We start from the raw sequence: 12,325 nt of genomic DNA on the forward strand, positions 1-12,325 counted from the left end.
TTATACAGCCCAAAATGCCGTTAGCCTTCTTGGCAACAAGAGCACACTGTTGACTCATATCCAGCTTCTCGTCCACTGTGACCCCTAGGTCCTTTTCTGCAGAACTGCTACCTAGCCATTCGGTCCCTAGTCTGTAGCAGTGCATGGAATTCTTCCATCCTAAGTGCAGGACTCTGCACTTGTCCTTGTTGAACCTCATCAGGTTTTTTTTGGCCCAATCCTCTAATTTGTCTAGGTCCCTCTGTATCGGATTCCTACCCTCTAGTGTATCTACCACGCCTCCTAGTTTAGTGTCATCTGCAAACTTGCTGAGAGTGCAGTCCACACCATCCTCCAGATCATTAATAAAGATATTAAACAAAACCGGCCCCAGGACCGACCTTGGGGCACTCCGCTTGAAACCGGCTGCCAACTAGACATGGAGCCGTTGAGCCCGACGATCTAGCAAGCTTTCTATCCACCTTACAGTCCACTCATCCAGCCCATACTTCTTTAACTTGGCGGCAAGAATACTGTGGGAGACCGTATCAAAAGCTTTGCTAAAATCAAGGAATAACACATCCACTGCTTTCCCCTCATCCACAGAGCCAGTTATCTCATCATAGAAGGCTATTAGGTTAGTCAGGCATGACTTCCCCTTGCTGTATATGAAAACATATGGGCTACATCCCTTAACAAAAATGCAGCTGCTAATATCATCCATGCCAGTTTTTTATGACTGATACTCCTCTCTTAGAGACTTTCCAGTGCATCAATTTCAAGCTTTTTGTGATTGCATTCAAAGCTTCAGGTAATTCTGTTCCTCCCTCTTCATCTACCCATGTCTCTTAATATGTCGTACTCACTGTCTCTCCACCCTCACAACTACTTAATTTTCTTTTTCCACAACTGACTTAGTCTCTTTTTCCATGCTAATTCCCCCGTGGAAAACCCTTTCTGAGTTGGCATGCAGAGCCACTACTGCAGTATTAGATACTTCACATGCAATTGTGTACCAACCAGTATTAATATTCACAGTTTGTACTTAGGGTTTGTTGTTACCAGTTGACATCTTTGAACCCTCAGACGTACCAGCCATTTTAAGAATTTTGGAGAAAAGATTTTACTTATTGAAAGTGATTACAGTCCTAGAAAAATGTTTCTCCCCTCCTTCATTAAAGCAATGCTGCTAACATCACTTTAAATCACTTTTTTTGTTTTCTATAAATTCCTCAGTTTTCTAGATTTTTAGCATCTTGTGTTATTATTTCAAATCACAGTAAAGCTAAATTATGGTGTCTGAGTTTTCAGCTCAATTGTTGTTGTTGAACAAAATAACTTCTGCCACGTTATTGAAAGCTGCTGTTTTTCTTGATATCTGTACAACCCCCTCAGAGGGCAGGACACTCCCCAGGGCTTCCACCCAGGATAAAATGAAATATGAAATTTCTGAAAAATAAAATGAAAAGTTATAAAAAAGAGAAAGATAGAGCCCCAGAAAATTATACCCTTCCTGCTCCCGCCACCCTTTCCAGTTGTCTGTACTCTTGTGATTCTAGCACTTAGTCACACATTCTGTTGTCCAAGCTACCTCTGAGGTCTCATTTAATACCTCTTTGTTACTTTATGTACTTGAATTTTTTACGGACTGACTGTGGAGCTATAGCAGCAGGAGGAGAAAACCCATTGACAGCCACATGATCAAAAGAAGTAGAAGCAACAGTAGCCTTTTAGATCTATCTCGTTAATGCAGATTCCAAAATATTTGCAAAGATCATAAAGAAGCTGCATTCTATTATCAGAAAACCAAAAATACTACTCCAACTGACTTCTTTACAGACTGCATTTTGATGGATGATACCAGCCCTTCACGCACTTTGGGCAAATCTCTCTGCCTCAGCTTCTCCATCTGTAAAATGGGGATACTGTTTGCTCACCCTTCCTAATGGGTGTGGTGAAGATTAACAGATGTTTATTAGTTGATTGAGTGTGGCTGACTAAGCTATTTCATTTCACTTTTGTTGTTTTAACTAGAATGTCCTGAGCCTTGGATAAGCAACCTTTTCAATTCTTGTATAAATCCAAATAAGGCATGTTGAGGATATAAAGTGCAAAATAAATTTTAGGTGGTGAAAGTTGATTCACTGTGTGGGGAATGGGGTTGGCAACATGTCTACTTTAATAACTTTAAAGATTATATAGTCACCTTGATGTATGGGAGGTTCCCAGAATGTTGGGCAATAGGATTTGGCTTTTTTACTCCTACATCAATGAGACTGAACAAATCTGCAGTGATAAAATATGCTTAGTAACTAGGCAGAAGAGGTACTTCCTCCAAGTGTCTGAAGTTAGTACTGAAAGAGAGGGAAGGCCCAAAAATGTTTATGAAAACATATGGGCTACATATAATAAACAAATTGCCTAATTATGAGGAAGGGGCTGAATATTTTTCTAAGACTGGAATTCTAGTTTTATATCTGCTATTGAGGACATATTCTGTGGCTAAGTAAAAGCAAACTGACTCGTCCCATTTGTAGAACTTGATAACTTTATCTAGAATCTAAAACCTCTCAGAATGATGTGAACGGCCTAAGCGTGTTGTCTTTTTATGCAGTAGTCTTAACTCAGGGGTGGGCAAACTATGGTCTTCAGGGCCCTTTGGATCCGGGCTTGCGGGATTGCCCCCTGTGATGCCGTGGGCCCTGCGCCGCTCTCAGAAGTGGCCGGCAACATGTCCCTGGGCTCCGTGTGTTTCCCTTGCCTCCAGGCACCGCCCCTCGCAGTTCCCATTCGCCAGGAATGGGGAACCGCGGCCAGTGGGAGATTCGGGGGAGGTACCTGGAGGTGCGGCAAGGGCAGTTTATGCGGAGCCCTCTGCCTGCCCTCCCTCCCCCAGGGGCCACAGCGCTTCCGAGAGCAGCGCAGGGACAGGGCAGGCATGCAGGGAGCCCCCTTTTACACCCTGCACCCCAACCCCCTGCCCTGAGCTCTCTCCTGCACCCCAACACCCTTCCCTGAGCCCCTTCATACACCCTGCACCCCCTCCCACACCCTGCACTCCCTCCCTCCCTCACCCCAACCCCCTGTCCCGGCCCTGCATACAATTTCCCCACCCAGATGTGGCCCTCAGCCCAAAAAGTTTGCCCACCACGTCTTAGCTGAATAACAAACCTTACGTTGTTCAAATGCCGAGAAATGACCTGTGGTAGAGCTTACTTGCAGACTTTAGGAGTATATAGAATCTGGAATTACAAAATAGCTTTCTATAATGATCAAGGCTTTAAGAAAATTGGAGGCCATAATTTTGTTGTAGTAATTGCAACTTTTTATAGTTGCTGTAGATTTGACTGGCATTGTGACCCTTTGCCCCAAGTCACAAAGCCACTCACTCACATTCGGCCTGTTTGCCCATCCATTATGTTTGCCTTCCAGAGCCAGGTGAGGGACACAGTGTTCTGTGCTGCTCTACTGCCTTGGAAGGGAGGCTGCATGGCGTGGAAGAAGGTGCTGGAGCGTGTATGTGATCATGCTCCATCTGGGGTTCCCTGGGGGAGAGGGGGCATGTCTTCATTCCTTGTCAAGAGGAAGCCTGAGACTTAACCCCTATGGGAGTGTCGTCTTGTGAGTGTCCCTATGCTGATGTCTCAATGCACTAAAACCACAACTTAAGTGTCTGCAGCTTGTGAACCAAAAAATCATGACTCCTATAACCTTAATAATGACTTTTCTCTTATTTTATAACCTAGTTAGGGATAGATTGTCTCTTATAGTTTGTCCATTTGAGACTTCAGTAAGGCTCATACATTGTTGTGCTTACAGAATTTTGTGGAAATAAATTACCTGTACAACCAAATTGGGATACTGTTTACTTTAATGTTTGGGTAATACCGTACAACGTATGTATGACAAGTATAACATGTTAAAGGGGTATCTGAACAGGAAGAGACATGTTATGTTATTTCTACAGGAATAAAATGCCAGTGTATTTGAATGTTGCCAGGAATCTGCACTAATTTGGGGGATGCTGTAGGGCAAGAAAGCTATAATATATCCTCTATGTGTAGATATATGTGATAGTTGATTTTGTTCTCTCATTGAGCAAATAGTACCCTCTATCATGAACCCTCGAGAGGCAGTGCCTAGAAGGAGATTTTTGTGAGAGACTTCATTTTTTCTAATGCATTTAGCCTGTCAATCCTCACAGGCAGAAAATGAGGAAACAAACTGAACTTAAAAATAAATAAATAAATAAAAAATACTCACTGAATTACAGTGATAACGCACTCTAGGATCTAAGTAAATAATCTGTAATGGTCGCTTTGGCAAGTCTGTTGAAATGAGTAGCTAAGGACAAATATCTCCTATTGGTGTGACACCGTATCAAAGGAGGAAATACTGGTTTTATTCCCAATCCTGGAAAACATTTAGGAGAGGTGGAGGCAGGGAGAAAGAATTCAGTTTAATTGAGTTGTCATACTTCTGTGTAGAAATATATCTTTACAGAATTCTGTAGCTGTTTAGGGTTCAATTCAGTCAAATATATCCACTGTCTTCCATCTCTTGCAAGGTTGTGTATCCGTAGTTTGTGCCATGCAGACCTTAGTATAGGGCAGGGATTGGCAAACTTTTTGGCCCAAGGGCTACATTGGGGTTGCAAAACTGTATGGAGGGCCAGGTAGGGAAGGCTGTGCCTCCCCAAACAACCTGGCCCCCGCCCCCATCCGACCCCTCCCATTTCCCACCCCCTGACTGCCTCCCTCAGAACCCCTGACCCATCCAACCCCCCCCGCTCCTTGTCCCCTAACCGCCCCCACCCGGGACCCCCTGCCCCTAACCGCCCCCAGGACCCCACACCCTATCCAACCCCCCTGCTCCCAGTCCCCTGACTGCTCTGACCCCATCCACAGCCCCGCCCCCTGACTGCCCCCCAGGACCTCCCGTCCCTTATCCAACCCCCCTGCCCTGGCCCCCTTATCATGCCGCTCAGAGCAGCATGTCTGGCAGCTGTGCCGCCTGCTCGTCAGGAGTGTGCAATCCCGCTGCCCAGAGCGCTGCCCACACAGTGGCGTGGCTGCAGGGAAGGGGGGGACAGCGGGGGAGTGGGGACAGTGGGGGCTAGCCTCCCCGGCCAGGAGCACAAGGGCCGGGCAGGACAGGCTTATGGGCCGGATGTGTCCTGCGGGCCGTAGTTTGCCCACCTCCGGTATAGGGGATAGGATGCTTGTAAGTTTCAGCAAGTTACTTCATCACTCTGTTCCCCCCCTTCTGTCCTATCTATTTTATTATAAGTGCCTTGGAGCAGGGACTCTGTGTATATACAGTGCCTAGCACAAAGGAGCTCTAGTCTCATTTGGGGGCTGTTTAGGACTACAGTTATAGAAACAATAATAGTCAAATGGTAAATCAGACAGCTGTGGAAGTAGGGTTACAGAAACAAACTCTTATTTTGTATACTAAGCTGCAAGATCACTGTAGAATAGACAGTTTGAGAGGTGATTATCTCATGGTAATTAACGATCACTACTCATATTCTGGAAATTCTTTAAACTCTCAATCGGAAACCAGGATATATATCTAACAGACTATAGAGACTTAACCTGGTTCAACTGTATCCAGTCTTCTCCCCATTTCTACTCCTTGCAAACTGCATGAGTGCAGATCTCTCTTCAGATCAGTCTGCATTTCTAAACCTACAAAATAAAATGGGTTTTGACCAGCATGGCCTAGTGAAGTAGAAGGTTTCTATTCATTATTTAAATCCAGTCTTGTCACTGACTCCATATAGGTAGCTGCCTGCGCTCAGATGGAGCCCTATTAACAGGAGTTTAGGGGTGCTCCTGCATGGAGTTTGTTGTAGGCTTGGACTCCAAATGAGACTTTTGTTGCTCTTTGTGGGGAATTGCCTCTTTCAAAGTATATTTATAAACTCTAAGGAAATGACTCCTGTGTTTGTGTTCTTATCCCTTTTATCCACTTGTATATTCTTGGATTTTTGCAAGTCACTTCTTAGACATACTTTAGAATAATTTTTGTCATACTCCAAGATCAAAGAAACATTATTGTTCTTTTTCTGCAGAAAGCCAGCCAGAAGAAAAATCTGAGAACAGCAATGCTGGTAAGTGTTGGACTCAACTGCCTGGTACACTTGAGAAATGCTTTGTATCTAATAAATCCTCATTTTCAGTTTTTTATTTTAGTTTTAGTGTGCTAATTTTTTAAAGGTTTGTTCAGGGTGACTAGATAGAGAAACGCCATACATTTGAAAAATAACTTAAATTGATTGACTGCTATAATGAGAGACTTAAATTATTCATAGATTTTACAAGTAATGTAAAGTTACTAGGAAAGGAAGACTAGTAATTCCTTAATATTTCTTAGAATCTTTTTTTAAGTGTTTGGATTCAGTATTTCTGTTTTGGGGCTGGTGTTTTTTCTGTGGTCTCATGTCTGATAATTTGTAGTTTGTTCTGACTTTTTGATGGGAAAGTATTTTTATTCTGTCTCTTTCCCAAAACGTGGTATTTGGGTTTAACCCTACAGAGTCAGAAATCAAAAAAGGTCATATATTGGTTGTATTGCATTCATTCGATTCTGCATACTTAACTGTTGTGCACAGTATATGATTGTCAAGGAAGAGTCAAGAAAGGAAAAAATAATACTTGGATCAGTAGTAAGGTGGTTGTTTCAAAAGTGGCTTATCAAAGAGGGTTAAAGATGATGATGATATTTAAATCAGTTCAAATTGATGGAGCACACATCAGTGATCTTTAGTTCAGAGAGCCACTGGGATAGGAAGTTTAGCACAAGAAATATCTATCAGTTAATGCGCAACATGTACACTAATAAAATAAAGTCTGCACATATACATTTTGAGAAGGTGGGATCCACTGTCTCTTTCAAATTGTGTGTCAAAGCAAGCATTTTAAAGAATTATTTTGTATAATAACCAATCTGTGTATATTAAGATTTCTTTTCTAATTGTAGGAAAACTACATTTTCAAATGATGAGCCGTAGTTGCTACAATAAAGAATGTAATAAGTATAGAAATAGTCTTTTGTGCTCTTACCGAAAGGTAGAGTAGTATTGTATGAAAGAAGTCACACGTACATTTGGACTACCTCTGATTAGTCACAGAAAATCAGATATGGCTTGCCTAGAAACAAACTGTTCTATTGATTTTACTAAGGTCAGCAACATGTTTATATATGATTACATTGCTGGAGTTTCCAAATGAGCACATGAGAGCATGATAGTGTTAAGTGTTACTTAGGAAAAGGTCCAAGTCCGCTTTTTTGAAATGAAAAGTTTTTGTTTGATGGAGAACGAAAATATCATTAAAATGCAGAAGGAAATAAGGGCCAATACTAAGCATGAACTTGGGGAATGGGGATATTAGACACAGCTATCATAAAATGTGGAGAGAAATGCAAGTCTTCTCAGAACATGGGTTACCATTTACATGTACAAATAAAGTACAGTAAGGGCTATGATGACACTAAGTAAAGGGTAATGAAAGGGATTTTAGATTTAGATGGATTGCAAAGACTGGCTTCTTCCTTTTCTTCCCTCAAAACAATCCTTAAACACATGTCCAATATTAACTGTCTGAGGAGCTGTGCGGCAGCTCTCCACCCCAGCTCACCTCTGCTCCATCTCCTCCCCGAGTAGCCGTCCTGCTCCACTTCTCCCGCCTCCCAGGCTTGCGGTGCCAATCAGCTGTTTGGCGCCACAAGCCTGGGAGGGAGAGAAGAAGAGCGGGGCGGCGTGGTCGGGAGAGGGCGGAGCAAAGGTGAGCTGGGGCGGGGAGTTCCCCTGCGTGCCGCCCCCCTTTTACTTGCTGCAGGCAGTCCTCCCTGCGCCCCCCTGCCCCAGCTCCCTCCGCTAAATGCCGACGACGACGACGACCGGGGCGGCCGAAGATCCAGCTGCTGCAGTCTCTGCCGAAGAAAATGCTGCCCCCCCAAATGCTAGTGCCCTAGGCGATCGCCCCTGGGAAAGGGATAGGTAAAAAGACAGAAAATACCAGGATGCCACTATATAAATCCATGGTATGTCCACACCTTGAATGCTGCGTTCAGTTATGATCACTCATTTCAAAAAAGATATGTTAGAATTGGAAAAGGTACAGAGAAGGGCAACAAAAATTATTAGGGGTATGGAACCGCTTCCTATGAAGAGAGATTAAAAAGACGAACTGTTCAGCTGAGATGACGGAGGTCTGTGAAATCCTGAATGATGTCGAGAAAGTGAATAGGGAAGTGTTTTCCCCTTCACATAACACAAGAATCAGGGGTCAGCTGATGAAATCAGTAGTCAGCAGGTTTAAAACAAACAAAAAAGTACTACTTCACCCAGTGCACAGTCATCAAGTGGAACTTGTTGCCAGGAGATGTTGTGAAGGCGAAAAGTATGACTGGGTTCATAAAAGAATTAGATAAGAATATGTCCATCAATGGTTATTAGCCAAGATGATCAGGAACACAACCCGATGCTCTGGGTGTCCCTAAACCTCTGACTGCCAGAAGCTGGGACTGGATGACAGAAGGTGGATCACTTGATAAATTGCCCTTTTCTGTTCATTCTCTCTGAAGCATCTGGCACCAGTCAGTGTTGGAAGACAGGATATTGGGCTAGATGGACCATTGGTCTAACTCAATATGGCCATTCTTATATTCTTCTCTTCCAGAAAAGTCATGAATCTAACATGACATTTGCAAACTACCTTTGGATCATTCTGCTTGTGTATAGCATCTCTCTTCACCCTACCCTTTGTCTGCCATGTCTGTGAGTTTACTTTAAGCAGTTTTGAGACAAGGATGATTTCTTATGTACGCTTGTACAGTGTTTAGCAACACCCTTCTTTTATTAATCTAGACTAGCAGTCTAGATACAGACTTCAGCAGAACATGAATGAAATAAGAAAATGCGAAATAATAAACACATCTCTAATTATCAATTTTACCCACTCATTATAGAATTATTTTTTTCTTTTTTAAAAATGAGGAAATTACATGGGAAGAAGAGAAAAGCTATGCAAAAATAATGTTATGAGGGCTGCTAAGGCAATCACTCAAAAGTTAGGAAATACCAGAAATAAGGTTGACCACTTAACCTTAATCTAGTCCCTTTCTGTGTACACCTTATGAGCCAGTCTTCAATTAGAATGATCGCATACTGGTTTTTTCTACAGGGATCCTGCTTCATTCAATGTGTAGTATGGTCAGTGCTCAGGCACTGAATCAGGGTTGTGTATTGATCAAGGCTGTTGTCTGTAGGATCCCTAACTTATTCACTGCAGAAGTTGGAAGGTGTAAAGTGGATTAAGCAGAGGAGTGTAGGAAAAGAGTACATGGTGTCATGGTTAAGGCTGCTGAATGACACGCAGGAGAACGGGCTGTTTTATTGACTTCTTATGTGATGCTGAGCAAGTCACTTAACCAGACATTTTCAGAGGTGGCCACTAATTGTGTGTGACCTGCTTTCTGTGTGCCCAGTGTGGGACACCTTTGCCTGACGTTCAGAAGTGCTGAGCACTTACGACTACTGAAATCAGTGGAAGCTGTGGATGCTCAGCAGTAACATACCACTGTCTCCAGGAATGAGCACTGGGTTAGGAACCAGGAGGCCCTAAATTCTAATCCTGGTTCTGTCATTGGCTCATTATGTGGGTTTGGGCATGTCACTATTTCCCTAGCTATAAAATGAGGATTATAATACCTACCCACCTTCCTCACATGGGCAATGAGGATGATTTAATTAATGCATATACTGTGCCTTGAACATACAAAGTGCTAACAACACAAATAAGGAGTTGGAAGAATTCATCCCTAACTGCCTTAATTAGTGGAAATTCTTGTGAGATTTGGCCTTAAAATCTGTGTCCTCATTTCTCATGTGTAAAAGCACTCCTTAACTTGCAGGGGTGCTGCAAAGACAGATTCATGAATATGTTTGAGGCTCAGATACTATGGAGATGGGTGCCATAGAAAAGCTCATGGAGAAATCAATTCCATATGTAGTGCAAGGTATGGGTGGTGTACAGTAGAGAAGGTATAGGGCCACATTGGTGAGAATAAAAAGAAATACTCAACAGCAACTTCAGTCCCTGAGTACCGTCCATCCTTTGTGAGACAGGTGCTGTGGAAGAAATGTGTGGTCCTATAATTAAAGACAGTGACATAATGCACTTGTCTAAGTTAAAGTTGCATGGGCAACCTTAGTGCTGACATTTTCTAAATTTTGAAAGCTTAAATTTGCAAACTTAATATTCTTTTCACACAGCTTTTGTATGTAGTGGGTATATACAGATGTTATCTATAGATGAAAATAAACTTACTCTTTTCTTTTAAATTGATATTGTACCTTGAGAGTATGTGCATGTCTGTGACCTGTATGTTTATTCATTAGTTGATATGAATGATAAGTATGTATCTATGAGATACCTGGAGCTGTAGCAAGCCAATCGTACACTTAACAGATCTAAATTCAGGTTTCAAAATCTTGACATGAATTCATAGCAAGCCCTGAACAACTGCTACTTAACGCATATTTTCCTTTTGGACAACTTGTCACTCGTATTCTTTTCCTGAACTTGCCAGTGGGCAATCTTGATGCCTTCTGTTCTGGTGGGAAGAGATGCATCCTTTTTACAGTTTCCCTTGTGCATTCAAGCAAAAGGAGTTAATTATTTGATATACCTCAGGCAGTACAGCGTGAACCTAGTGTGTAAATTTTGTCTGCCACAAATATGCATGTGCTGGCAAATTGTAGACACAAATACTTAATTCTTAAACTGTCTGTAGATAGAGAAACCTAATATAGTAAGGAATGTGAAATAAAGTTGAAAGGAAATTATTTAGAGTATTTTAGGTTTTGATGACATTTGCGCTGGAAAACATGGAATACAGTGCAAACAGTTCTGTAGAGCAGGGAGAGCAGTAAAATTTGTATGGAAATTTGTATAGGGTTATGTAATTTTGTGCAACAATTTAAGAAAGATTTGCTGTTAGGCTCAAATTAGATTTCCTTTCTTCCACTTAAATATTTCAACATATATTTACTAATAAAGTTTTGAAGGAAAGCTGTAACTCTGTGAAATATGGTTATCAACAACAGTTATGGTGCAATACTCCAATGAATTACTCTCCAAAAACAAACAAAACCTAATAGTTAAAAAAACCATTCAAGCGTGAAATGTACCATTTTCCAGCTTGTGAAGTCATATGTGACAAGGATCTCTAATTGCCTCCTATTCAGTGTCTTCAGGACTGAGCAGTTACACACAACGTTTATATTATGAACTTTTCAGTAGTGCCTGGAAGCCTTAGTCAGGATTGAGGCTTCATTTGCTGTACAAACACAGAGTAGGATAACAATCCCTGCCCCAGAGTGTATACAGTCTAGATTAAAACCTGATACAACAAGGGATATTGCAAACATTAGGAAGAAGTAGGGAGGGAATATTAGTGTAAGGAGAAGAGCATGCATTAACATGGGTCAGCAATTATAAATATCAGAAGTCCCTAGTGGCCAACTATACATTTCAATATACTATGAATATTTTATTATATTTATGTGCTTTAATAGCACTGTCATGTTGTTTTCAGCTTGTGGTGGTTTTCTTTCAGTAGCAATTAATGTTTACCTTAAGTGTAATTTATTTCAATAATAAAAAAGAGAGTTTGTGCCTCATGCAGACAATTTGACTTCACTTTAGAGCTTTCAGTCTATTTCACTACTCTTGGCATGTGCTGTCTGAACTGAAGGCCACAAGGTTCTGTTCTAAGTGCAAAGTTTGTGTTCCTTTCCAGAGTTTCCTGCCTCTCTAGACATGTCAGACATGCCTTGGTTGTTGATGTAGTAGACTAAACCAAAATTCTCTCCTGGCTCAGATCAGAGAGTTTGCAGGATCTTCCTCCATATCCTCTGTGATGAATTCCCAGAGTGAGCCTCACATTACAAAACCAGCCTCCACAGACTAGATAGAGGATTACAATGCCTTGTTAGTGACCACTGCTATTTTAGGTGGGGCTCCCGGAAGACAAGATATCTTCAGTCTCTCCTGCAGTCTCTGTAATTTTTTCAGAACAAATGAACATCTATTTTCCCCCTGTTTTTTTCAGTTCTGTGATGCAAAAGCATTGTCTTTTACTGACTTCAGACATGATGGTGGAAATATTGTGAGAGTTGAAAGCTTTAGACAAAGCACTCTTAGTATTAATAAGACTAGAACCCTCAAAGGCCTTTTCTTGTTCTTACTGATTTTTTTCAACCAAGCTTGCGGGAGCTCTAATTTATTTCTCAGTGTCACAGGTTTCAACATTGAACAAATATACTGCTTCCTCC

The 12,325-nt window shown here is 41.7% G+C and overlaps 1 protein-coding gene across 1 annotated transcript in view; it reads left to right on the forward strand.

Annotated features, from left to right (window-relative positions):
- LOC117880920 (general transcription factor IIF subunit 2-like) overlaps positions 1–8,677 on the forward strand; it is a 24,667-nt gene extending 15,990 nt beyond the window's left edge. Inside the window, exons 5-6 of the mRNA XM_034777557.1 lie at positions 6,056–6,094; positions 8,667–8,677. Coding sequence (XP_034633448.1) covers positions 6,056–6,094; positions 8,667–8,677 — 50 coding nt within the window. The remainder of the gene's footprint in view (positions 1–6,055; positions 6,095–8,666) is intronic.
- Positions 8,678–12,325: the final 3,648 nt, after the last annotated feature.

The sequence above is a fragment of the Trachemys scripta genome, chromosome 1 (assembly GCF_013100865.1).
Source record: "Trachemys scripta elegans isolate TJP31775 chromosome 1, CAS_Tse_1.0, whole genome shotgun sequence".
NCBI classification, from domain to species: domain Eukaryota; kingdom Metazoa; phylum Chordata; order Testudines; family Emydidae; genus Trachemys; species Trachemys scripta.